At 46.1% G+C, this 27689-nt stretch overlaps 1 protein-coding gene across 1 annotated transcript in view; it reads left to right on the top strand.

The window, feature by feature from the left end:
- The first annotated feature begins 587 nt into the window (after positions 1 to 587).
- PKN2 (protein kinase N2) overlaps positions 588 to 27689 on the top strand; it is a 167576-nt gene continuing 140474 nt past the window's right edge. Inside the window, exon 1 of the mRNA XM_056523194.1 lies at positions 588 to 1093. Within this exon, the coding sequence (XP_056379169.1) occupies positions 1049 to 1093 (45 nt within the window). The 5' untranslated portion in view covers positions 588 to 1048. The remainder of the gene's footprint in view (positions 1094 to 27689) is intronic.

The following is a 27689-nucleotide window of genomic DNA, read 5'->3' as shown; positions in this document are numbered from 1 at the left end:
ATCCAAATTGTGGACCTCAAGCTTTTGCAAAACTACAACTCCCAGCATGCCCAGATGCTTCTTGCACGATCTAATGCAGTGGTCTTCAAACTATGGACCTCAAGCTTTTGCAAAACTACAACTCCCAGCATGCCCAGATGCCTCTTGCACGATCTAATGCAGTGGTCTTCAAACTATGGACCTCAAGCTTTTGCAAAACTACAACTCCCAGCATGCCCAGATGCCTCTTGCACGATCTAATGCAGTGGTCTTCAAACTATGGACCTCAAGCATGATGGGAGTTGTAGTTTTGCAACATCTGGAGGCACCCTGGTTGGGAAACACTGCCCTAGAGCGACTGTATCCAAATTGTGGACCTCAAGCTGTTGCAAAACTACAACTCCCAGCATGCCTGGACAGCCTGCTGGGAATTGTAGTTTTGAAACAGCTTGAGGTCCAGAGTTTGAAGACTACTACATTAGCTCGTGCAAGAGGCATCTGGGCATGCTGGGAGTTGTAGTTTTGCAACAGCTGGAGGTCTACAGTTTGGAGACCACTGTACATAGTGGTTGGATCATGGGAATTTTAACTGACGAGACATTTCTTTGCACTTTATTCAGACACAGAGGGTTGAGATGCGTTTTCTTTGCCGGTGTGAATTGGACAGTGCAGGCTCATCCCAGCAGGAGCAGCAGGAGGCGCGGTTCCGGGGGCCGCCGCTAGGAGGCGCTGCGGTAAAGGCGGCACTTGGCATCCCCTCCTCGGGTCGTTGTGTACTACCCTGTCCGGAGATCACGTGACGGTCGCAAAACGTCGTCCAGTGCGACAGCGTGACACGCAAACGGTGCGACAGGCGCGGTGTACGGGCGGCGGCGGCGGTGGCGGTGAGAGGGCGGCGGGCGGAGGAGGCGGCGCGGCGGCCATTCCCTGCTGGTTTCCTGTATCCCCGCTTCCTCTCGGTCTCTCCCTTCATGTGAGGAGGGGGCACGGGGCAACCTCTCTCCCTCCCCCCGAGCTCGGAGCCGCCTCCACTCCCCCAGGTGCTCGGACAAGAGGAGCCGGAGCCGCCATGGCGTCCAACACGGACCGGGAGATCATCCTGACCGACTACCAGGTGAGGGGGCCCGGGGCTGGGGCGGGATGGGGAGCCGCAACACAACCGCACAACAACCGCACGGATCGGAGCCGCCAAAAGTTTCCGGGCAGCCGCGGAGTTGTGTGCAAGTTGGGATCCGCGCTAGATCTGCGGGTATAGGGGCCCCAGAGCTCATATATTGGGGCCCCACTGTGTGCTATGCGGGTATAGGGGCCCCAGAGCTGATATATAGGGGCCCCACTGTGTGCTATGCCGGTATAGGGGCCCCAGAGCTGATATATTGGGGCCCCACTGTGTGCTATGCGGGTATAGGGGGCCCCAGAGCTGATATATTGGGGCCCCACTGTGTGCTATGCCGGTATAGGGGCCCCCAGAGCTGATATATAGGGGCCCCAGAGCTGATATATAGGGGCCCCACTGTGTGCTATGCCGGTATAGGGGCCCCAGAGCTGATATATAGGGGCCCCACTGTGTGCTATGCGGGTATAGGGGCCCCCAGAGCTGATATATAGTGGCCCCACTGTGTGCTCTGCGGGTATAGGGGCCCCCAGAGCTGATATATTGGGGCCCCACTGTGTGCCCTGCGGGTATAGGGGCCCCACTGTGTGCTATGCGGGTATAGGGGCCCCCAGAGCTCATATATAGGGGCCCCCAGAGCTGATATATAGGGGCCCCACTGTGTGCTATGCGCTTATAGGGGCCCCCAGAGCTGATATATAGGGGCCCCACTGTGTGCTCTGCGAGTATAGGGGCCCCAGAGCTGATATATTGGAGCCCCACTGTGTGCTCTGCGGGTATAAGGGCCCCAGGACTGAAATATAGGGGCCCCCACTGTGTACTCTGCTGATATAGGGGCCCCCAGGCTTAAATATAGGTGCCCCACTGTGCTCTGCGGATATAGGGGCCCCACTGTGCTCTGCGGATATAGGGGCCCCAGAGCTGAAATATAGGGGTCCCCAGTGCTAAAAGATAGGGGCCCCCAGTGTGTGTCCTTCAGATATAGGGGCCTTAGAGCTGAAATATAGGGGCCCCACTGTGTGATCTGCGGATATAGGGGCCCCAGTATGTGTGTTATAGAAATATAGGGCTCCCAGTGTGTGTCCTGCAGATATAGGGGCCCCACTGTGTACTAGAAATATAGGGCTTCCAGTGTGTGCTTTGCGGATATAGGGGCCCCAGGACTGAAACATAGGGGCCCCACTGTGTTCTGCGGATATAGGGGTCCTAGTGCTAAAATACAGGGGCCCCAGTGTGTGTTCTAGAAATATAGGGGCCCTACTGTGTACTCTGCGGATACAGGGGCCCCAGTGTGTGTCCTGGAGATATGGGGGGGGGGCACTGTGTGCTCTGCGGATATAGGGGCCCCATTGTGTGTCCTGTGGAGATGGGGACCCCCTGACTGAAATATAGGGGCCCCAGTGTGTGTCCTGGAGATATGGGGGGGCCCCACTGTGTGCTCTGTGGATATAGGGGCCCCATTGTGTGTCCTGTGGAGATAGGGACCCCCTGACTGAAATATAGGGGCCCCAGTGTGTGTCCTGGAGATATGGGGGGGCCCCACTGTGTGCTCTGTGGATATAGGGGCCCCATTGTGTGTCCTGTGGAGATAGGGACCCCCTGACTGAAATATAGGAGCCCCAGTGTGTGTCCTGTCGATATTGGGGCCCCATAGTTTTTTCCGAAAATAATAGAGCCCCCAGTGTGTGTCATGGATATAGGGGCCTCAGTGCTGAAATATAGAGCCCATTGTGTGTCCTATGGATATAGGGTCCCAGTTTGTGTCCTGGAAATATAGGGGGCCACAGTGCGGATATTGGGGTCCCAGTATGTATTCTGGAGATATAGGGACCGCAGTGTGTGACCCGGAGTCCTGCAGACGTTGGGGGCCCTGACCTTTGCCCTGCAGGTGTACGGGGGGGGTGAATCGCCAGCACGGGGCCGCACCGCTCCCATACACCCCCCAGTCCTGCACCAATATATATTCATCCAGTGGTTTCTGACCCCTGATCGTGTGCCGGAGTCGGCTGAGCAGGCGCCGCTTATCACCTCTTCAGTGAAATCTCCTCTAAATGGATTCCATGGGTTTTAGCCGTGAACGTTCTCTAGAGGTGAAGTCTTTATCATTAGTAACAATTGTTACAGCGTCGGATTATTTGTTACATTGTATCTGGTTCTATGACTATAGACTCCACAGGCTCCAGTATCTATAGCAGTGGTCTCCAACCTGCGGACTTCCAGATGTTGGATAACTACAACTCCCAGCATGTTGGACTATATAGTAGTATATAGTATAGGTCAATGTTTCCCTACAGGGGTGCCTCCAGCTGTTGCAAAACTACAACTCCCAGCATGTTGGACTATATAGTAGTATATAGTATAGGTCAGGGTTTCCCAACCAGGGGTACCTCCAGCTGTTGCAAAACTACAACTCCCAGTATATTTGACTATATATAGTAGTATATAGTATAAGTCAGTGTTTCCCAACTAGGGGTACCTCCAGCTGTTGCAAAACTACAACTCCCAGTATGTTTGACTATATATAGTAGTATATAGTATAGGTCAGTGTTTCCCAACCAGGGGTACCTCCAGCTGTTGCAAAACTACAACTCCCAGCATGCCCGGACAGCCGTTGGCTGTCCGGGCATGCTGGGAGTTGTAGTTTTGCAACTTCTGGAGGTCCGCAGGTTGAAGACCACTGCTCTATGGGGCTCCGGGCCGGGATATGACTGTTGTTTAGGGTCTATATGACAACTACAAGACGTCTGCCCCCTCCTCCACCTCCTTGGGTCACTGAAGCATTAACATAGGGACAGCTGGGGACCGGGACTATAATACGGATCCATGTGAACACCGTCTAGTCTCTGGTCTGAGATCCGCGTTCGGTTCCGTCTCTCTGCTGGATACATCTGAATATAATCCTACACGATCGGCCCAATGATAAATTCCGGCTCTGAGACCAGCATAAGACCCTGTTCACATGTATCTGTATTACAGCCTGAACTTGCAGTAGATCACAGCGTTAACGCGTCTGACACCGGACTCTCTAATCTGCTCAGTTCTGCAACGGGTCTAATGGATGCGGTTCTGGAATATGGATGTTTCAATGTGTTTTTTTTTTATTTATTTTTCTCTATTATAACGTTCATATATTTATTTTTTTTCCCTATTATAATATGCATATATTTATTTTTTATTTTTTATTTATTATAACGTTCATATATTTATATTTCATTTATTATAACGTTCATTTATTTATTTTTTATTTATTATAACGTTCATATATTTATTTTTGTTTATTTATTGTATTTATCATTTTATTTTTTAACCTTATTTTTATTATATCAAATTTTTATTTATTATTTTTATTTTATTTATTCAGTCATCAACAGTATCAGTCTTTTATTTTTAATTATTTATATTTCATTTTCAGTCTACTTTTTAACTGACTCAAAATAAGTAAATAAATACTGCACCCGAAACTGCTTGTGTGAATCCAGCCTAATAGCCTTTATTATGTACCCGTACCAATTGCGTGGGATACATTTAAGTTGCATTGTATATACCGGTGGTCTCCAAACTGTGGACCCTCTAGCGGTTGCAAAATTAAACGCCCAGCGTGCGCCAACATCCTTTGACATGTTCTAATGCAGTGGTCTTCAAACTGTGGACCTCCAGCTGTTGCAAAATTACAACTCACAGCATGCCCGGTCCGGGCATGCTGTGAGTTGGGGTTTAGCAACAGCTGGAGGTCTCCAATTTGGAGACCACTGATATTTGACATTTGACAGATCTGCTATTAGTATGGACCAGTGGTCTTCAAATTGGAGACCGCCAGCTGTTGCAAATCTAAAACTGACAGCATGCCCGGACAGCCGCTGGCTGTCCGGACATGGTGGGAGTTGTAGTTTTGCAACAGCTGGAGGTCCACAGTTTGGAGATCACTGCATTAGAACATGTCAAAGGATGTCGGGGCATGCTGGGAGTTTTAGTTTTGCAATAGCTGGAGGTCTCCTCCAATTTTGAAAGCAATGATCTATACTAATAGCAGATGATCTGTCAAATATCAGTGGTCTCCAAATTGGAGACCTCCAGCTGTTGCAAAACTACAACTCCCAACATGCCCCGACATCCTTTTATGTTCTAATGTAGTTTTGCAACAGCTGGAGGTTCACAGTTTGGAGACCGCTGCATTAAAACATAAAGGATGTCGCAGTATGTTGGGAGTTGTAGTTTTGCAACAGCTGGAGGTCTCCAATTTGGAAACCACTGATATTTGACATTTGGCAGATCATCTGCTATTAGTATAGATCCGTGGTCTCCAAATTGGAGACCTCCAGCTATTGCAAAACTACAACTCCCAGCATGCCCAGACATCCTCTGACATGTTCTAATGCAGCGGTCTCCAAACTGTGAAGCTCCAGCTTTTGCAAAACTACAACTCCCAGCATGCCCAGACATCCTTTGACATGTTCTAATGCAGCGGTCTCCAAACTGTGAAGCTCCAGCTGTTGCAAAGCTACAACACCCAGCATGCTGTGAGTTGTAGTTTTGCAACAGCTGGAGGTCCCCAATTTGAGACCACTGATATAAACTAATAGCAGATGATCTGCCGGGTATCAAATACCTTTAATTTTTACCATTAACCGTAAAATATTTAACCCTTGCCATCCCGTGAAAAATCACTCAATGACCATCGATCTCCATATCGCTCTATAGCGTCCGTTGTGTTTGCATTGATTCCGCATTAGGACGCGTCTGGTTTGTATTGATCGGGTCTTTAGGTTCCCGAATACGTCTTTTGTCTGTAGGATCAGAATCCTAGAGAACACGATATAACGTTTTATAGCGCCGTATATATTGCTCAGAGCGTCGGTCACGGCGCTGACTGTACGTTACAGCTCGTGACTCATGTCATTAACCCTTTGTGACTCTGGTGTCGTTCTCTGTTTACAACCGTTCATCTATTTACGGATACAGAGAAAGCGATTCATTCTTCGGAGGCGTTTGCTTCCTCGTTCTTCAAGGAATCGGTAGTGGTTGGAGCAGGTGTTCTGTATAGTCCGAGATGTCACCCTCACGAAATCCTCTATTGTGTCCGGCCGTGTTCCTTGGTAACATTGTCCGCAGACCTGGTAGTCCAGGTGTAGGGTTCTGTGTGGTTGCAGGATTTTTACTGTTTCGTAGGTTTTCTTTGTGGCTCTTTTTGACCCTTTTCTCTAATAAAATTATATATATCTCTATATTTAACCTACGAAACAATAAAAAAAAAATATATATATATTATTATTTTTTTTTCTCTTCTATAATTGATAATCTGTTCTGAAAAAGGAAGGAAGCCAATCACAGCATCAAATTGAGTTAAAGGATAAGGGTAAAGCCGGTCGTGTGACAGGGCACCTGTATATATCTACTTTACAGAAAGAGTCCCAAACAGACCTGTAGATTAAATTAGTATTTTTTTTTTTTTTTTAAATCAACTGGTGGCAGAAAGTTTAAACAGATTTGTAAATTACTTCTATTTAAAAATCTTAATCCTTCTAGTACTTATCAACTGCTGTATTCTCCATAGGAAGTTCTTTTCTTTTTGAATTTATATTGTCTGATCAGTGCTCTCTTCTGACACCTGTGTCCAGAGTAGGAGCAAATCCCCATAGCAAACCTCCTGCTCTGGACAGTTCCTGACATGGACAGAGGTGTCAGCAGAGAGCATTGTGGTCAGACAGAAAGGAATGACGTTTTTGTGGAGCATACAGCAGCTACGGTCAGGACTGGAAGGATTTTAAGATTTTTAAATACAGTAGAAGTAATTTACAAATCTGTTTAAAGGAGTAGTCCAGCCCTGATAAATAGTTTCAGGATGCAGGGGGTCCTACCGCTGGGGCCCCCCACAATCTCCTGTACGGGGCCCCGGCAGCCCACAGGAAGGGGGGGTGTTGACCACCACAGGAAGCGGCGGCTGACAGGCCCCCTCAATACAACTGGCAGAGCCAGACCGCTGCCTTCGGCAATCTCCAGCTCTGCCATAGCGCAGTATTGAGGGGGTGTGTCGGGTCGGGTGCCGCTTCGTGTGGTGGTCAACACACCCCCTTCCTGGCTGGCGGGGGGGGGGGGGGGGTGGGCAGCAGTGGAACCCCCGTGATCTTAAACTTATCCCTATCCTTAGGATAGGGGATACGTTTTTTCAGGACTGGACTACTTTTTATTTTTTTTATTTTTTTTTATTCTCCCCCCCCCCCCCCCAATCTGAGTACCCCTTTAACCCCTTCACAGGTTGGAGAATAATGCATTAGACCAATGTTTCCCAACCATAGTGCCTCCAGCTGTTGCAGAACTATAAATCCCAGCATGCCTGGGTAGCCAAATGCTGCTGTGCATGCTTGAAGTTGAAGACTTGCAACAGCTGGAGGCACCCTGGTTAAGAAAACACTGCATTAGATTATGCTAAAAGCTGTTAGGGCATGCTGGGAGTTGTTTTTGCAACAGCTAGAGAGGCAGAGTTTGGGAGAACCAATTCAATGGACCAGTTGTTGCAAAACTACAAATCTCAGCATGCACATACTGGCTCAGGCTGGCTGTGCATGCTGAGATTTGTAGTTTTGCGACAGCTTGAGAAACACTGCATTCATCAATGCTAAAGGCTGCCAGGGCCTGCTGGGAGTTGTAGTTTTGCAACAGCTACAGAGCCTCAGGTTGGGAAAACTATTTAATAGACCAGTGGTGTGCAAACCAATGACCTCCCATTTGTTGCAAAACTACATATCCCAGCATGCCCGGACATCCATATACTGCTGGAAATGGTAGTTCTGCAAGAGATGAAGGCACCCTGGTTGGGGAAACTCTGTATTAGTCTATGCTTACGACCGTCAGAGCATGCTAGGAACATCTGAAGGTCCACTGTTTGGAGACCACTGCATTAGACTATGCTGAAGGTTGTCAGAGGATGATGGGAGTTGTAATTTAAAGCCCCTGGGGAACAAGTTGGGAACATGGTTTGCTTAGCTGACACAAGGGGTATCTGGAGGGAGGGGGGCAACCTATGCATGTATTAGGGGCACCAACAAATCATTTTTGTCTTGGCTAGGACAGCAAACTGAACCTATGCTCTGGGTCAGTGTTTCCCAACCATGGTGCCTCCAGCTGTTGAAAAAACTTCAACTCAGGTTAAATATTATGCTTTTGGTAAAAATTAAGGAATTAGAAATCTGGTAGATCTGCTATTAAGATATCAGTGGTCTCCAAAATTGGAGATCTCCAGCTGCTGTCCGGGCATGCTGGGAGTTGTAGTTTTGCAACAGCATGAGGCCCCCCCCTGTTAGGTGAACACTGCCCTGGGTGATGGAAACCCAGCTAAGGGTGCATGCACACCATGTTTTTGCAATACAGTTCACGTATCAGGTTTTTTGATATTAAAAAATAAAGTGTGTACAAATTTCAACCTGTATACGGTTAAAATCCATGTACGGTTTGAAAAATGGTCCGGTTGCCTCCATTTTTTAAGAAAAAACTTTTTTTTTTTTTTTTAACTTTTTTCACTCCTTTTATGAATAAAGTTTAACTTTTTTTATTGAAATTCCAAGAAAAAAAAAAACTGTGCAAAGTCAAAAACCGTATGGTGAAAACCGGATGGAACCGAACATACGGTTCCCATTGACTCCCATGTAAAAAAAAAAAAATTTCATAAAATATTATTATTAATTTTATTATAATTATTGTTATTAATTTTATTATTGTTGTTCATTTTATTATTTATTATTATTATTAATTTTATTATTTTGACTTTGCACATTATTTATTTTCCTGTTTCTCTATCAACTTTGAAGATGGGAGAATTGCAACACGCAATGGCGACTCGCGTTTAGGAAAAGTCTTTCCTGCGGATCTGTTGGTCGATCGTTTTTTTTTTTTTTTGGCAGCGCAGAATCTTTGATCCTCGCCCTTAGCGACCAGTTATCGCCACAATCCGCATGAAAGAAATATAAAGTAAGAGAATGATAGAAATGCTTCTTTCCTGTAGACGTGACTCCCTTCTGTCTGGCAGATGTGATGCTGTAGTAATCCGCTCTGGCGGACGGCTCTTTGGCGTAATCTCGCTTTACTTATGGTAAAACCTTTAGTATGAATGCGATGTGACTTGCAGTTTCTGTTTTCCAGGATATTTTTTGTTCTTGGGTATACAGTGCTTCCTGTTTATTGTGGATGTGCTTTATGGTTTCCTGGGTATTTTGTCCGGCACTCTTGTATACTTATGTATAGACAAATATAGCATTTAATGTATCTGTTTTATTTGTAATATTTCTCTTTATTAGTATTTTTTATTTATTTTTTGTGTTAGATGTTAGTGGCTTAAAGGGGGTTATCCAGGAAAAAACTTATTTTTAAAATATATCTATTTATGGGGGAAAATAAATAAATAAATATATATATATTTTTTTTATATTTTCTCTCAACTGGCTCCAGAAAGTTAAACAGATTTGTAAATGACTTCTATTAAAAAAAAATCTTAATCCTTTCAGTACTTATGAGCTGGTGAAGTTGAGTTGTTCTTTTCTGTCTGTGTTCTCTGATGACACCTGTCTGGTGAACCGCCCAGTTTAGAAGCAAATCCCCATAGCAAACCTCTTCTACTCTGTGCAGTTCCTGAGACAAGCAGAGGTGTCAGCAGAGAGCACTGTTACCAGACAGAAAACAACAACTCAACTTCAGCAGCTGATAATTATTGGAAGGATTAAGATTTTTTTAATAGAAGTAACTTACAAATCTGTTTAACTTTCTGGAGCCAGTTGAGATATATAAAAAAAAAAATCTGGGGATACCCCTTTAATGCGCCACCAATGACCAATTGATGGGCGGCCAACCCATGTTGCACTTGCCCATTGTATTAATACGCAGTGGTCACTGCATGATAAACTATGGACCCTCAAGCAGGCTAATGCAAGATTTCCCAACCAGGGTTCCTCCAGCTGTTGTAAAACTACATCTCCCTGCATGCCCGGACAGCCTTCGGCTGTCCAGGCATGCTGGGAGTTGTAGTTTTGCAACAGCTGCAGGCACCCTGGTTGGGATACTGCTGCATTAGACCATGTCAAAGCCTCTCTGTGCATGCTAGGAATTGTAGTTTTGCAACAATTGAAGAGCCAGAGGTTAAGGAAAACTGCTTTAAACCATGCAGAAGACTGACAGGGCATGCTGGGAGTAGTAGTTATGCTACAACTATAAAGTCACAGGGTGAGGGAACTCTGCTTTAGACCATGGTAAAGACTCTTTGGGAATGCTGGGAGTTGTAGTTTTGCTACAGCTGAAGAGCCGCAGGTTGGGGAGGGGGGGACACTGCATTAGACCGTGCAGAAAACTCAGGGCATGCTGGGATTTATAGTTTTGGAGCCACAGCTGGAGAGCCACATATTGAGTAATACTGGTATATTATGTACCTGTGGCCTTGGATTGGCGGATGGCAGAAAAAATTAAAAATTATATATATATAAGTGTGTGTAGATAGAGAGATATAGATATAGATCTATCTCTATCTATCCCCTCCATAGGCATAGTTCATATGTCCATCTGGGACACCGCTCCCCCCCCCCCCCCCCCCCTCCAAACATTCTCTAAAACGAAGGCGCTTGTCTGAATACTGTGTCTATTCTCCTCAGAAAGTTGAGTACATGGTTATGGATTCAATGAAAGTTTTAAAGTTAAAAGTTTAAATACCTTTTTAAAGGGGGCACTCCTATCTGCACTTCTAGAAACAATCAGTGTCCCCATAGAGAAGGGATCAAGCTGTGTTGGGTACCATTATAATAACTCTTTATTTATATAGTGCACACAGATTCCACAGCGCTGTACACTCAAATTGGTCCCTGTTCCCCCTGGGGCTCACAATCTAATACCTATCAGTATGTTTTGAAGTGTAGGAGGAAACCCACACACACACGGCGACAACATACAAACTCTTTGCAGATGTGGGACTTGGTGGGACTTGAACCCAGGACCCCAGCACTGCAAGGCAACAGTGCTAACCGCTGAGCCACAGTGTTTTGTCCCTGTTCTTATTATTATCTTAGCGGTTGGACACACTGATTGACTTGTTATCCCCCGTCCTTACCAATGGAGCATGCTGGGAGTTGTAGTTCTGAAACAGTGGGATGTTCAGTTTGGAGACCATAGCGCTTAATTTTTCGTTGTGGTTTGATCTTATTTGTTGTAGTCCTGAGGTGAATACATTGTGGGATCGGCCTTTGTGTTCTCTTATCTATGGGATTTCTGTCAGTGTCTTGTTGTAACAGATGACCTGAGCAGCTGACTACGACACATGTCACCTCTTCATCTGCGTATTCCTCCCACCAAGACAGAAAATCTATAGATGCATCAACTCGTCACCTGACAAACCAATAAGGTGAGACTGTTGTGAGCCCGGTCTGTGCCCTGTCCTTAGATAAAGACAAAAGATTCTCGCTGAAAATGGGCAACATCCATTTTTTATTTAGAGGTTTTATCCCAAGTTTAAAAGGTATCGCCTATCCACAAGACAGGGGGTAACTACGGTAGCTGCTGGGACGTAAGAACAGGGGTCCCTTATCCTCCGAGTGAATGGTGCAGCTGGGATGCAGCTCCATTTATTTCTTATAGGATTATGGAACATTGCAGAGCACTGAGCTCCTCTATATTCAGAAGTCCTATAAACAGTGCAGGGAGCGAGCACTGAGCTCCTCTATATTCAGAAGTCCTATAAACAGTCCATGGAGCGAGCACTGAGCTCCTCTATATTCAGAAGTCCTATAAACAGTGCAGGGAGCGAGCACTGAGCTCCTCTATATTCAGAAGTCCTATAAACGGTCCATGGAGCGAGCACTGAGCTCCTCTATATTCAGAAGTCCTATAAACGGTCCATGGAGCGAGCACTGAGCTCCTCTATATTCAGAAGTCCTATAAACGGTCCATGGAGCGAGCACTGAGCTCCTCTATATTCAGAAGTCCTATAAACGGTCCATGGAGCGAGCACTGAGCTCCTCTATATTCAGAAGTCCTATAAACAGTGCAGGGAGCGAGCACTGAGCTCCTCTGTATTCAGAAGTCCTATAAACGGTCCATGGAGCGAGCACTGAGCTCCTCTGTATTCAGAAGTCCTATAAACACCTCCCTGTCCTATGGATCGGAAATAACACTTTATCAGGAATACCCCCCTTTTAAGTTTGTTGTCTGAAAAACAAGTTATCCCCTATCCCAGTGTTTCCCAACCAGTGTGCTTCCAGCTGTTGCAAAACTACAACTCCCAGCATGCCCAGACTCCCGAAGGCTGTCCGGGCATGCTGTGAGTTGTAGTTTTGCAACAGCTGGAGGCACACTGGTTGGAAACCACTGCCCTATCCACAGGACCTTCCACTATCTCCAGAACAGGGCCCCTGCTCTCACAGAGCGCTTGCTGCAGATGGTGCACGCTCCATTCCTTTCTATGCGCGTGCTGCAGATGGCGTGCGCTTCATTCCTTTCTATGCGTGTGCTGCAGATGGCGCGTGCTTCATTCCTTTCTATGCGCGTGCGGCAGGTGGCGCGCGCTTCATTCCTTTCTATGCGCGTGCGGCAGGTGGCGCGCGCTTCATTCCTTTCTATGCGCGTGCGGCAGGTGGCGCGCGCTTCATTCCTTTCTATGCGCGTGCGGCAGGTGGCGCGCGCTTCATTCCTTTCTATGCGCGTGCGGCAGGTGGCGCGCGCTTCATTCCTTTCTATGCGCGTGCGGCAGGTGGCGCGCGCTTCATTCCTTTCTATGCGCGTGCGGCAGGTGGCGCGCGCTTCATTCCTTTCTATGCGCGTGCGGCAGGTGGCGCGCGCTTCATTCCTTTCTATGCGCGTGCGGCAGGTGGCGCGCGCTTCATTCCTTTCTATGCGCGTGCGGCAGGTGGCGCGCGCTTCATTCCTTTCTATGCGCGTGCGGCAGGTGGCGCGCGCTTCATTCCTTTCTATGCGCGTGCGGCAGGTGGCGCGCGCTTCATTCCTTTCTATGCGCGTGCGGCAGGTGGCGCGCGCTTCATTCCTTTCTATGCGCGTGCGGCAGGTGGCGCGCGCTTCATTCCTTTCTATGCGCGTGCGGCAGGTGGCGCGCGCTTCATTCCTTTCTATGCGCGTGCGGCAGGTGGCGCGCGCTTCATTCCTTTCTATGCGCGTGCGGCAGGTGGCGCGCGCTTCATTCCTTTCTATGCGCGTGCGGCAGGTGGCTGCTCTCCCGGGGGGGTTGGGTGGGGGACTGCTTTAAATTTTAGAAGAACAAAAAAATGGAAGCTCAGCGCGGTATAATCAAAGCCTATTTGGTTTAAGTAAGGCCGCGTCACCACCATGTATCATTGTTGTTCTGCATATTTGATACAAAAAATGCGCGATCTGCTTTGCTTATACCGCGCTGGACTTCCATTTTCTTTCTTCTATCTTGTCTTCGGTGAGATCCGCACCTGTCCGGGTCGCGGTTGGTCGTTCTGGGTGAGCTGATCACTACTTTTCTCTTCGTGTACTCTCCATTTTGTATGGTACATGGTGGGGGTTGTACATAGAGAAGGGAGGTCTCCCGCCACATCTGCCATGTATGGGGTCACTCTGCCGGGGTTGCACCTGCTCATGTAACAGTTGATCCAGGACATGGATACATTTGCTCAGTGGTTTCACGATCTTATACGTTGCGATCCATAGACTCTGTCTTATTAACCTTTGGTACGCTGTGGTCTGCAGGGACCACAGTCGTGTAAAGTCACATCCTTTAAAGGGAAGAACTAAAAAGTCTTTTGTCGGGGTTGTAGTTTAAGTCCCGTACATCTGAGCTCTTCATCCAGTCTTTAAGCATGACAGAATGTGAGAGAATTCCTGGATTGTTAGTCACCGCAGCGAATGACTGGGAGAAAGAGGAAAGGACAAGTATGAGCTAATCCTGGAGACTTGGCAGAGGGTCCCGCGACGATCTGCTGCAAATTCTCCCAAACTTCTCTGCAGGATCTGCAGGTACACGGGGCGTCCGGATGGTTCTTGTAGAGCACGGTTTCCCAACCAGGGTGCCTCCAGCTGTTGCAAAACTACAACTCCTAGCATGCCCGGACAGCCGAAGGCTGTCCGGGCATGCTAGGAGTTGTAGTTTTTCAACAGCTGGAGCCATCCTGGTTGGGAAACACTGTCGTAGAGCTCTGCGTCCTGTGAATTGTCGATCTTCAGTGGGAGTTTTAGTGTGGATTCATTTGTAGTGTTTTAAAGGGCACCTGTCATTTATTTAAGTAGTAAGCATAATGGGGAACCTGAGCTGGGGTGAGTGTGTGTGAAAGTTTTACACACACACACACACACACACACACACACACACACACACACACACACACTCTTAAAGGGGTACTCCGGTGAAAACCTTTTTTTTTCTTTTAAATCAACTGGTGGCAGAAAGTTAAACATATTTGTAAATTACTTCTATTAAAAAAAAAAAAAAAATCTTAATCCTTCCTGTACTTATTAGCTGCTGAATACTACAGAGGAAATTCTTTTCTTTTTGGAATTCTCTCTGATGACATCACGAGCACAGTTCTCTCTGCTGAAGTTATAATAATTTAGAGCTATTTATTTATTTATTGTTGTCCTTAGCGGGATTTGAACCCAACTCCCCAGCACTGCAAGGCAGCAGTGCTAACCACTGAGCCACCATGCTGCCCTTAGCATACATCTGCTATGCACGGTTGCTAAAATGGACAGAGATGTCAGCAGAGAGCACTGTGTTCGTGAGGTCATCAGTGTTCCAAAGAAAGGAATTTCCTCTGTAGCATTCAGCAGCTAATAAGTACTGGAAGGATTAAGATTTTTTAATTGAAGTAATTTACAGATATGTTTAAGGTCTCAAAATTATATACTACAGTATAGCTCCAAATAAATTATTGGACACACAAGATGGGGGCAATAACTACTGAAAATTACTATTTTTTTTTTTCTTTTTTTTATTTATTTAAATTTATTATTTTATTATTATTATTTTAATTATTATTACCTTATACATACAGGAAAATAGAAGAATTTATAAACAATTGGTCAGCAGTGTGGCCAAACATGATCACAGATTTCATATTGTTATAACAATGTACCAAACATTTCTATTGGGAGTGATCAAAAAACAGTCTCTACCTGTTACAGTAATAGTGTCCCAGAGTGAGATGCATCGAGTTCCAAAAGGACCAAATGGTCTCCTATAAAGTGCTTAGCTGTGCCACGTCTATAAAGTACCACATTAGATCACTTACCCATTCAGATAGGCCCCACTACCTGCCCCAACGCACGTTTCGTCACATAGACTGTCTTGAACTCGATGCATCTCACTCTGGGACACTATTACTGTAACAGGTAGAGACTGTTTTTTGATCACTCACAATAGAAATGTTTGGTACATTGTTATAACAATATGAAATCTGTGATAATGTATGGCCACACTGCTGACCAATTGTTTATAAATTCTTCTATGTTCCTGTATGTGTAAGGTAATAATAATTAAAATAATAATAATTAAAATAATATTAAAATAATAATAAATTACTGAAAATTACTATTTTTATTATGTTTTTAATTTATTATTTTATTATTTATTTTAATATTATTAATTTTAATTATTATTACCTTATACATACAGGAACATAGAAGAATTTAAAAACAATTGGTCAGCAGTGTGGCCAAACATGATCACAGATTTCATATTGTTATAACAATGTACCAAACATTTCTATTGGGAGTGATCAAAAAACAGTCTCTACCTGTTACAGTAATAGTGTCCCAGAGTGAGATGCATCGAGTTCAAGACAGTCTACGTGACGAAACGTGCGTTGGGGCAGGTAGTGGGGCCTATCTGAATGGGTAAGTGATCTAATGTGGTACTTTATAGACGTGGCACAGCTAAGCACTTTATAGGAGACCATTTGGTCCTTTTGGAACTCGATGCATCTCACTCTGGGACACTATTACTGTAACAGGTAGAGACTGTTTTTGATCACTCCCAATAGAAATGTTTGGTACATTGTTATAACAATATGAAATCTGTGATCATGTTTGGCCACACTGCTGACCAATTGTTTATAAATTCTTCTATTTTCCTGTATGTATAAGGTAATAATAATAATAAAGTAATTTTCAGTAGTTAAATATTTGTGTACTTGTGCATTGAAGCTTTAAGTGGGCATTGTATGTGTGTGTATTGCACATATGTCTGAATGGTCTGTATAGTGAAGGCCATTGTGTGTGCATGTATTGCAGATATGTTGGCTTGTATGTGTGTGTATTGGCGGTACAGTCATGGCCGTAAATGTTGGCACCTCTGGAAGTATTTCTCACAGAAGGATTGCAGTGACACATGTTTTGCTATATACATGTTTATTCCCTTTGTGTGTATTGGAACTAAACCAAAAATGGGAGGAAAAATAGCAAATTGGACATAATGTCACCAAACTCCAAAAATGGGCTGAACAAAATTATTGGCCCCTTAACTTAAAATTTGGTTGCACACCCTTTGGAAAAATGACTGAAATCAGTGGCTTCCTATAACCATCAATAAGCTTCTTACACCTCTCAGCCGGAATGTTGGACCACTCTTCCTTTACAAACTGCTCCAGGTCTCTTATTGGAAGGCGCCTTTTCCCAACAGTAATTATAAGATCTCTCCACAGGGGATCAATGGGATTTAGATCTGGACTCATTGCTGACACTTCAGAACTCTCCAGCACTTTGTTGTCATCCATTTCTGGGGGGTTTCTGACGTATGTTTAGGGTCATTGTCCTGTTGGAAGACCCAAGATCTCGGACACAAACCCAGCTTTCTGACACTGGGCTGTACAGTGCGACCCAAAATCCATTGGTAATCCTCAGGTTTCATGATGTCTTGTACACATTCAAGGCCCCCAGTGCCAGAGGCAGCAAAACAACCCAAAACATCACTGACCTCCCCCATATGTCACTGTAGGTACGGTGTTCTTTTTTTTGTAGGCCTCATTCTGTTTTCGATAAACAGTAGAATGATGGGCTTTACCAAAAAGTTCTATCTTGGTCTCATCTGTCCACAAGACGTTTTCCCAGAAGGATTTTGGTTACTCAAGTTCATTTTGGCAAAATGTAGTCTTACTTTTTTCTGTCTGTCAGAAGTGGGGTCCTCCTGGGTCTCCTCCATAGCGTTTCATTTCATTTAAATGTCGACATATAATTCGTGCTGACTATGATGCTCCGTGAGCCTGCAGCACAGCTTGAATATCTTTGGAACTTGTTTGGGGCTGCTTATACAACATCCGGACTATCCTGCATTGACATCTTTCAGACATTTTTCTCTTCCGTCCACGCCCAGGGAGATTACCTACAGTGCCATGGGTTGCAAACTTCTTGATAATGTTGCGCACTGTGGACAAAGGCAAATCTAGATCTCTGGAGATGGACTTGTAACCTTGAGATTATTGATATTTTCCACAATTTTGGTTCTCAAGTCCTCAGACAGTTCTCTTCTCCTCATTCTGTTGCCGATGCTTAGTGTGGCACACACAGACACACAATGTTCACACTAAGTGAACTTCTCTCCTTTTTATCTGCTTTTAGGTGTGCTTTTTATATTGCCCCAGGTGTCCGGGCATGCTGGAAGTTGTAGTTTTGCAACATCTGGAGGTCCACAGGTTGGAGACCACTGGAATAGGGTATACAGATAGGACTGCAGACAATCTTGAACTTCAGGAATTGTATCCATGCCTCAAACCATGATGTGAATGCTCCCTATATAAAATGTAAAATCAACTGATGACAAAGTTAAACAGATTTGTAAATTACTTCAATTTTTAAAAAAAAAAATCTTAATCCTTCCAGTACTTATCAGCTGCTGTATACTAAAGGGGAAGTTCTTTTCTTTTTTACATTTTTCTGTCTGACCACAGTGCTCTCTGCTGACACCTTTGTCTGTCTCAGGAACTGTCCAGAGCAGGAGAGGTTTGCTATGGGGATTTGCTCCTACTCTGGACAGTTCCTGAGACGGACAAAGGTGTCAGCAGAGAGCACTGTGGTCAGACAGAAAAGTAATTGGAAAAGAAAAGATCTTCCTGTGGGGCATACAGCCGCTAAGTACTGGAAGGATTAAAGGGGTATTCCAGGAAAACTTTATTTTTTTTTTAATTTATATAAACTGGCTCCAGAAAGATTTGTAAATTACTTCTATTAAAAAAAATCTTAATCCTTCCAATAATTATCAGCTACTGAAGTTGAGTTGTTCTTATCTGTCTGGAAACAGTGCTCTCTGCTGACATCTCTGCTTGTCTCAGGAACTACACAGTGGAAGAGGTTTGCTATGGGAATTTGCTTCTATTCTGGACAGCTCCTGAGACACGTGTCATCAGAGAGCACTTAGATGGAAAAGAACAACTCAACTTCAGCTCATAAGTATTGAAAGGATTAATATTTTTTTTAATAGAAGTCATTAACAAATCTGTAATAAAAATACATTTTCCCGCAGAGCACCCCTTTAAATCAATGCAGAATGATTATTGACCTCTAGTCTTGGATGTGTTTTACAGCGACTGGTAAAGTCAAAGGAGTATTCCGTAAATCTCCCGCCGCGGCGCTCCTCTGTTCTGTGGGAGGCTTTGGCTGTCGTCTTCTCTGGTCTAAGCAGAGCAAATATTGGCGGCGTTAGACGCTCTACATATGCAGGGAAATAAGCTTCCATATGCAGGGTGGCGTCTATCCAGCGGATCCTCGTGCACGCTCGCCGGAGTTCGCTATATTTTGCAGCCCTTTGTGTATGTGCGATGCAGCGAGTCTTATAATAGAAGTGTCAGACCTCGCACAAGGAGCCTATTCATTGCCGTCTTGGCATCGCTGCCTCATTGTGATTTGCCTCCGATCTGTTCCTGACAGGTTATAGTCTGAGGATGACAGGATTTGTGTTAAGAGACTATTGATCCCTGAAGCAAAACTCTTACAGCTCATTTGCACTTGTTGTTTGCTAACAATCCGCCTCTATTCTTACAGTAGGATTTATAGCGGAGCCGTCATTCCAGGTGACTCTTCAGGATAAGCGGCCCCTGTGTTCACGAGAAAAGGCGCTATTCTGGCCCTTATAAACGTGGATTTATTTCAGCACATTACTGCTCTGCAGGCTTCATCTCTAAAGGGGTACTCCGCCCCTAGGACTCAAAAGGATAGGGGATAAGATGTCTGATCGCGGGGGTCCTCAGACATCCGGTGCATGGAGCGAACTTCACTTCCTGCTGGATGACTGGCAATGCAGGGTGGAGACTCGTGAGGTTACGGCTAGGGATCGACTGATTATCTGTTTGGCCGATAATCGCAATTTTGGACATTATCGGTAATTACCATGCCGATAATGCCCCGCCCATCGCCTCCCCCCCCCCCCCCCCCATCCCCGGTGTTATAATTACCTGTCACCGGGGTCCGCGATCCTTCTGGCTCCTGCGCTGTTCCTGTGCGCTGCGTAATTACGAGTGACGTCGCCAACGCGACGTCAGTCAGTACGCACAGTGACAGCGCAGGATGCCGACAGAGCCAGGAGGATCGCGGACCCCCGGGAACAGGTAAGTAATTAGAACACCGGTGATGGGGCATTGGCGGTATGTGGGCAGAGGATTGGGCGGGGAGGCAATGGGGCAGCGGCGGTATGTGGGCAGAGGATTGGGGGGGAGGCGATGGGGCAGCGGCGGTATGTGGGAGAGGATGGGGGGAGGCAATGGGGCAGCGGCGGTATGTGGGCAGAGGATTGGGCAGGGAGGCGATGGGGCAGCGGCGGTATGTGGGCAGAGGATTGGGGGGGAGGCAATGGGGCAGCAGCGGTATGTGGGCAGAGGATGGGGGGGGGGCGCGATGGGGCAACTGTAGTGGTTTAGATTCGGGACAGGCAGGGGGAGAGAAGCGGGTGGCGACGGTCTCTGGCACCGCAAAAGCTGCTGTAGTTCATTGATTTAAAGCGCCCTATAACTAATAGCCGATAACTTATACCGAAATATCGGTATAAGTTATCGGCGATCGGCCTGAAAGGTGACAGATTATCGGTATCGTCCCTAAAACAACGATATTGGTTGATCCCTAGTTATGGCCCCGCCCCCTCAATGCAAGTCTATGGGAAGGGGCGTGACGACAGTCACGCCCCCTCCCATAGATTTGCATTGAGGGGGCATGAGCGTGACGTCACAATCCTCCAACGCTGCACCCGGTGTTCGTTTAGGGACCTCCACAATCAGACATCTTATCTCCTATACTTAAGATATGGGATAGGATGTCTAGGGGCTAGGTACCCCTACCCCTTCTCTCCGCCTGCCTGTCCGGGGGTCCTGAGACCTATCACAGCCACCGCTCCCCCCGCCGCACCGCGCCTAGGGGTGCCTCCAGCTGTTGCAAAACTACTATACAGACCCCTGTCCATCCCAGAACCCTGACTCACCTTCCCAGTTGCTGCAGGGACCTTCCGGGGAGGGTGATCCGGGCCATCCATCCTTCCTGTAGTGTCCGGCGACATTCTGTGTGGAGGGTGAACTGGTCCGGGCTTCTTCTCCGGGGGTCCTCTTCTCCACTCTGGGCAGGCTCCGGCCTAGTAACGCTGCATAGATGCCGCTGCGCAGCGACGCACCTGACGTCACGGCGTAGCGGCGTCTATGCAGCGTTACTAGGCCGGAGCCTGCCCAGAGTGGAGAAGATGACCCACGGAGAAGGACAGCCCGGACCGGTTCACCCTCCACCCGGAATGCCGCCGGACACTACAGGAAGGATGGATGACCCGGACCACCCCCATTACGGGTACGTTAATTTTTTTTTATTGACTCGGAGGATGGGGGAGGGGCCCGACCGGTATAGCGGTATGGGCAAAAATCCATACTGATATACCGCCCAGCACTACGGTGGGGGGGGGGGGGAGATGCTGTGCGGTGGGTTGGGATGCTGTCGCGGTGGGGGGGGGGTGCGGGGGGCAGGGCATTATCGGCTTATCGGCAAGGTAATTGCCGATACCGATAATGCCCAGAATCGTGATTATCGGCCGATATCGGCCATACCGATAATCGGTCGATCCCTAGTATGTAACGCCAATTGGGGAGTACGGCCACTACCTAACACTCACCCTATTGTCACCCTAAATCTACTCCTGCTGCTAGGCGGAGTTGACGCCCTTATAAGTAACCTAGGTCTATTCTGTCCTTAGAATTCCTAACCTAGGACAAAGTAGGGAAAGGACTCACTGGGGAACCCTGTCTGGCTATGGGATAGGGATTGGATACCCTAAACCTATTCATGTACCAGTGGGAAAGTGAACAAGTAAACCAAGGATATGGAGGGTTACTATACTACTTAGTGACTCTTGCAATATGAGATCCTGTACCCTAATACACCGCATGAAAGATGGATAAATTACACAGATTTTGGTAGTGAATTTTAGACAGGATTGATTGTAATGTGTGTAAATACAAGTTCACAAAAATCATGAAAAAGAAAAATGAATGTTGATAATCAAAAAATAATTATAGATACCAAGCTGTCAATATGGCCGACCACCTGCCATAATCAGGTGAAATCAATAGGTATCCCAATAATCACATCTAGACTATTAATGTGCACATGTCAAATGTGACTCAACAAACACAAACCCGTCTTTTATATACAAATGACTACAGGTGTAAAAAAAACATAGGATGCTACAAAAGACCTCAACTGATAAATAAGAATGGGTCTGATAGTACAGAATGCTAAACCCATATACTTATCAAACTCTGGTGCACGGTCCCAACGCGTTTCACGCCCCCCCCCGTTCATCAGGGGACAATCTGGGGGCAGTCAAAATGGGAGACAATCCTGGATGGCCGATGGGGAGCAGGATATATGTGGACTGCTTATGGATATTTATTAAAAGTAAATTTTTAGTGTTGTTTCCTCTTAATTGGTTTTAAATGTATGTTTTTGTGATACAGTTATGTTCAATAAAATGTATAAGTTTTTTTTATCTATATACGCGTATTTCTCTGTCATTGTAACTTTTAGGCAACAGTTGATTTAAAAAAAGAAAAAGAAAAAAAAATAATTTTCAGTTGAGTACCCCTTTAAGGTGATCCTAAATATTCTTCGCCATGCATTAGGGTAAAACAAACACCCCCTGACGTTTGCACCCTGTGACCTGATGTAAAGTGCAGGAGACAGGTGGGATGTACAAGATGCATCGTCCGGGGGTCATTGTCTTTGGCCTATGGTCAGCTGTCAGTGTTTCTATGTGAGGACAGACATTTATTGGTGACTATATAGGGGCATCCTGCAAATTCCTAAAAAATGTTAAAGTGCACCTGTTGTGTTATTGTCTGTTAGGAGCTGAGGACGGCAATATTGGAGATGCCCATGGGTGACTGATCGAACGCTGTTCTATGTATGGCCCGAGTGCATAGTTACTAGATTAGGTTAAACCATGCTGAAGGCTGTCCAGGCATGCTGGGAGTTGTAGTTTTGCAACAGCTGAAGAGCTCTTTATTGAAGAACGTTGCATTAGGCCAGCTTTCCCTAACGAGGGTGCCTCCAGCTGTTTCAAAACTACAACTCCCAGCATGCCCGGACAGCCAAAGGCTGTCCGGGCATGATGGGAGTTGTAGTTTTGAAACAGCTGAAGAGCCAAAGGCTGTCGGGCATGATGGGAGTTGTAGTTTTGCAACAGCTGAAGAGCCAAAGACTGGAGAACATTGCATTAGGCCAGTGTTTTCCAACCAGGGTGCCTCCAGCTGTTGCAGAACTACAACGGAAGGCTATCCGGGCATGCTGGGAGTTGTAGTTGTGTAACATTTGGAGGCACCCTGGTTGGAAATCAGTGCATTAAGACAATGTCAAAGGCTGCCTGGGCATGCTGGGAGTTGTAGTTTTGCAACAGCTGGAGGCACCCTGGTTGGGAAACACTGCATTAGACCATGTCAAAGGCTGTCTGGGCATGATGGGAGTTGTAGTTTTGAAACGGCTGAAGAGCCCTGGATTGAAGAACATTGCATTAGGCAAGCTTTTCCTAACGAGGGTGCCTCCAGCTGTTTTCAAAACTACAACTCCCAGCATGCCGGGACAGCCAAAGGCAGTCCGGGCATGCTGGGAGTTGTAGTTTTGCAACAGCTGGAGGCCTTCTGGTTTGGAAAAACTGTGTTAGACCATGTCAAAGGCTGTCGGGGCATGCTTGGAGTTGTAGTTTTGCAACAGCTGGAGGCACCCTGGTTGGAAAACACTGAAAGACACATTGATTTACAACATAACTACTCATAGAAAGCCCTCAAATACATTAGAACAGTGTTTCCCAACCAGGGTGCCTCCAAATGTTGCACAACTACAACTCCCAGCATGCCCAGACAGCCTTTGACATGGTCTAATGCAGCCTTTCCCAACCAGGGTGCCTCCAGCTGTTGCAAAACTACAACTCCCAGCATGCCCAGGCAGCCTTTGACATTGTCTTAATGCACTGTTTTCCAACCAGGGTGCCTCCAAATGTTACACAACTACAACTCCCAGCATGCCCGGATAGCCTTCCGTTGTAGTTCTGCAACAGCTGGAGGCACCCTGGTTGGAAAAGGCTGCATTAGACCATGTCAAAGGCTGTCGGGGCATGTTGGGAGTTGTGGGTCGGCAACTTCTGCACAACTACAAATAAAGGGCCTTTGCCCTTCATATAAAGCGCTCTGTGGCGGGGGCTTTAGCATTGTTTTTGCACAGTTGTTTGGAGGTGTTGAATGGCCGGGCACTTTATTTTTGATTGTTGATCGTACCTGGAGTTTATTTCATGCTTTACGTTGCGCTCCGGGTGTAGTATCTTAAATGGGCACTCCGGTGGAAAAAAATAAAATAATATATATATATATTTTATCATTATATATTTTATTTTTGTTTTAAATCAACTGGTGCCAGAAAGTTAAACAGATTTGTAAATTTATTTTATTAAAACATTCTAATCCTTCCAGTACTTATCAGCTGCTGTATGTTCCACAGTAAGTTGTGTAGTCCTTTCTGTCTGACCAGTGCTCTCTGCTGACACCACTGTCCAGAGCAGGAGAGGTTCACTGTGGGGATTTTCTCCTACTCTGGACAGTTCCTGACATGGACAGAGGTGTCAGCAGAGAGCACTGGTCAGACAGAAAGGACGACACAACTTCCTGTGGAGCATACAGCAGCTGATAAGTACTGGAAGGATTAAGATTTTTTTTTTTTTTTATAAAACTAATTTACAAATCTGTTTAACTTTCTGGCACCAGTTTAAAAACAAATATTTTCCACTGGAGTACCCCTTTTAATGGACTGAAGCAGATTCCCCATCACTCGCGCACCCCTACAGTGAATCAGATGGTGACCGGTCACAGGGGCCCTTGGATGTTTTGTCAGCGGCTGACATAACCCTTTATGTGCTGCTCGATCTCCGGCATGTCCTGGTTATTGGCGTTTACGGTGCACACTCATGGATTTACTGACAGTAATTTTCCTGCCATCCCGCACTCCTCCCCATCACATCATCCTCATCCTCATCATCCTCCGCAGGGCGGGAGGATATTACTCTGCGGGGGTCGCAGCTAATGGAGGAAGCCTGGAACCTGCTGACTGGGCAACAATTGACTCTGTTACTGGCCTTGTAATTCCCATTTGGCTTTTAGGAGCTGGACTGACTTCAGGGGAAGGAGACGGCCCGGTCAATAATCCGCTCTTAGTCGCTCGTGGGGGGGAGCGTGTCCTCCAGTGCACCACTCCTGTGTATACTCTGGGGTCCTGGCTCTGCGGCTCCGCTTATTCATGGGTCTTCAAGGGCAGCTGTAAGTGGAGAGCGACGCAGATAATGGCTGGAAAGGACCTGAAAACAATGGCACAAAAGAAACAAATTCAGACAATGTTTATGGCAGTGTTTCCCGATCAGGGTGCCACCAGCTGTTGCAAAACTACAACTCCCAGCATGCCCGGACAGCCTTCGGCTGCCCGGGCATGCTGGGAGTTGTAGTTTTGCAACAGCTGGAGGCACCCTGATTGGGAAACACTCGTTTATGGCAACTTAGTAAGGTGTCTTTGCATTAGGATTTAAAGGGGTATTCCAGGAAAACTTTTTATATATATATATATATATATATATATATATATATATATATATATATATATATATATATTCAACTGGCTCCAGAAAGTTAAACAGATTTGTAAATTACTTCTATTAAAAAAATCTTAATCCTTCCAATAATTATCAGCTGCTGAAGTTGAGTTGTTGTTTTCTGTCTGGCAACAGTGCTCTCTGCTGACATCTCTGTTTGTCTCGGGAACTGCACAGAGTAGAAGAGGTTTGCTATGGGGATTTGCTTCTACTCTGGACAGTTCCCGAGACAGGTGTCATCAGAGAACACAGACAGAAAAGAACAACTCAACTTCGGCAGCTCATAAGCAGGGCTGTGGAGTCGGAGTCGGACGACATTTTGGGTACCTGGAGTCGGCAAACAGTGCTCCGGCTCCTACTAAATTTAGATTGGAATAATAAAAAATAAAAAAAGCAAGTTTAAATGTCCCAATTCACAAAAAGTGATAATTAATGACTTCTCTACTGTCAGAATAAAGACCAATGCATGCAGGGCCTCACGTAACCGCAAAACGAACACGTTAAGTGACCGTGAAGAAGCTTTTCATGTGCTTCCCTATATGGCACGCAACGCACAATTAGGAGCTGCAATACTTATACTTTCCATAGTGTTGTGTTCTGCTGTTACAGGGAACCCATGGGTAACCTAGCCTATCACTGATAAGGGGTTAAGGAAATAGGTTTTTTGCAGGACTAGAGACACTTGTATAAGTGAAGGGAATGGAGGGTCAATAGTTAAAGACTGAAGCTGTAAACCATTGGAAAAACTGCTGCCATTCAGCTAAGGCTATAAAAACTTGTAAACTCGATTGTTAGCTTAAAGGGGTACTCCGCCCCTGGACATCTTATGCCCTGGGTCCCGCTGCTGGCGACCCCCGGGATCGCCGCTGCGGCACCGCGCTTTCATTACTACACAGAGTGAGTTCGGGGGAAGGATACAGAGCGATACAGTGGACGGAGCAGCGTAATGTCATAGCTCCGCCCCTCGTGACATGACGGCCCGCCCCCTAAATGCAAGTCTATTGCAGGGGAACTCGCTCTGTGCAGTAATGATAGCGCGGTGCCGCAGCGGCAATCCCGGGGGTCCCGGCGATCTGACATCTTATCCCCTATCCTTTGGATAGGGATAAGATGTCTAGGTGCGGAGTACCCCTTTTAAGCTAACAATCGAGTTTACCTTAAAGGGGTACTCCGCACCTAGACATCTTATCCTGTTTTGTGTGTATTCTTTTGTGCAAAATTATGCGCAAGCCCCCTTTTTGTTTGTTTTTTCCGCACGTTTTGGTAGAACATGTCGTCCAGATGTGGCCTAAACGGGGTACCTTGGAGCTGCATATATAGTACACATGGATTTATTACCTGCGTACTTTTCCTTTGCACCAAAAATTGACGTCTTTTCCCCCGCAAATATAAGGCATCTTTAACTGCACGTAGTGAGATCCTTTCTATTTCTGAAGGAAAGTTCTATAAGGAACCACCAGAATGTTATCACTTTCCTATCTCAATTCCTCATTTGTTTTGCTTTATATTTTTACTCCTTGGTTATTCCAAAGCTCTTTTTAAAATAATTTGCATATAGAATATTTGTTTCCAGTTCAGTTATTCATTAGATCACTTGTATATTGTTTTATGATCCAACAATTTAATACATTTACATTGGAAATGTTTGATAACTTATCATTGAACAAGATCCGTCACATTAAAATAGCTTTGTATCCACTTAACACTGTAGATCATTCTCCTTTTATTTTTACAATTTACTGCTTTCCTTTATACTTTTCCCCAGCGCCCGGTAAGATGGTGGCTATCACTGACAGCGAGCCATCTTACCATGTGACCACGGGGGGTTTCATCCCCCCCCCCCCCCCCCCCCCCAAGCGATCGCTGCTATCAGCTAGCCCAGACTGCCCAAGCATGCTGGGAGTTGTAGTTCGTCAACATCTGAGCCTTCAGATGTTGCCGAAATACAACTTCCAGCATGTCTGGCCATGCTGGGAATTATAGTTTTGCAACAGCTGGAGGCACACTAGTTGGGAAACATTGTTCGTTTCCGAACTCTTTTTCCCAACCCGTGTGCCTCCAGCTGTGCCTCCAAACTATAACGCCCAGCATGCACTGACAGACCATGTATGCTGGGAATTGGTTGTGCAACAGCTTGAGGCCTTCAGCTGTTGCATAACTACAAGTTCCAGCATGTCCTTCTGCTGTCACTGCATGCTGAGATTTGAAGTTTTTGCAACAGCTGAAGGCACACTGGTTGCAAAACACTGAGTCTGTTTCCGTGTTTTGCAACCAGTATACCTCCAGCTGTTGCAAAACTACAACTCCCAGCATGCATGGACAGCCAAAGGGCATGCTCGGAGTTGTAGTTTTGTAACAGCTGGATGTTCCCCCTCCCCCCCCCCCCTCCCCTCCCCCCCAATGTGAATGGACAGGGTACACTCACGTGGGCGGAAGTTTACAGGTAGTGCTGCAAGATTGAGATGCAGCAAACTCGCTGTCAACCCCCCGCCCATGTGACTGTACCCTAAA

The sequence above is a fragment of the Hyla sarda genome, chromosome 6, assembly GCF_029499605.1.
Source record: "Hyla sarda isolate aHylSar1 chromosome 6, aHylSar1.hap1, whole genome shotgun sequence".
Classification (NCBI taxonomy): domain Eukaryota; kingdom Metazoa; phylum Chordata; class Amphibia; order Anura; family Hylidae; genus Hyla; species Hyla sarda.
This window is presented reverse-complemented; position numbering and strand designations above follow the sequence as displayed.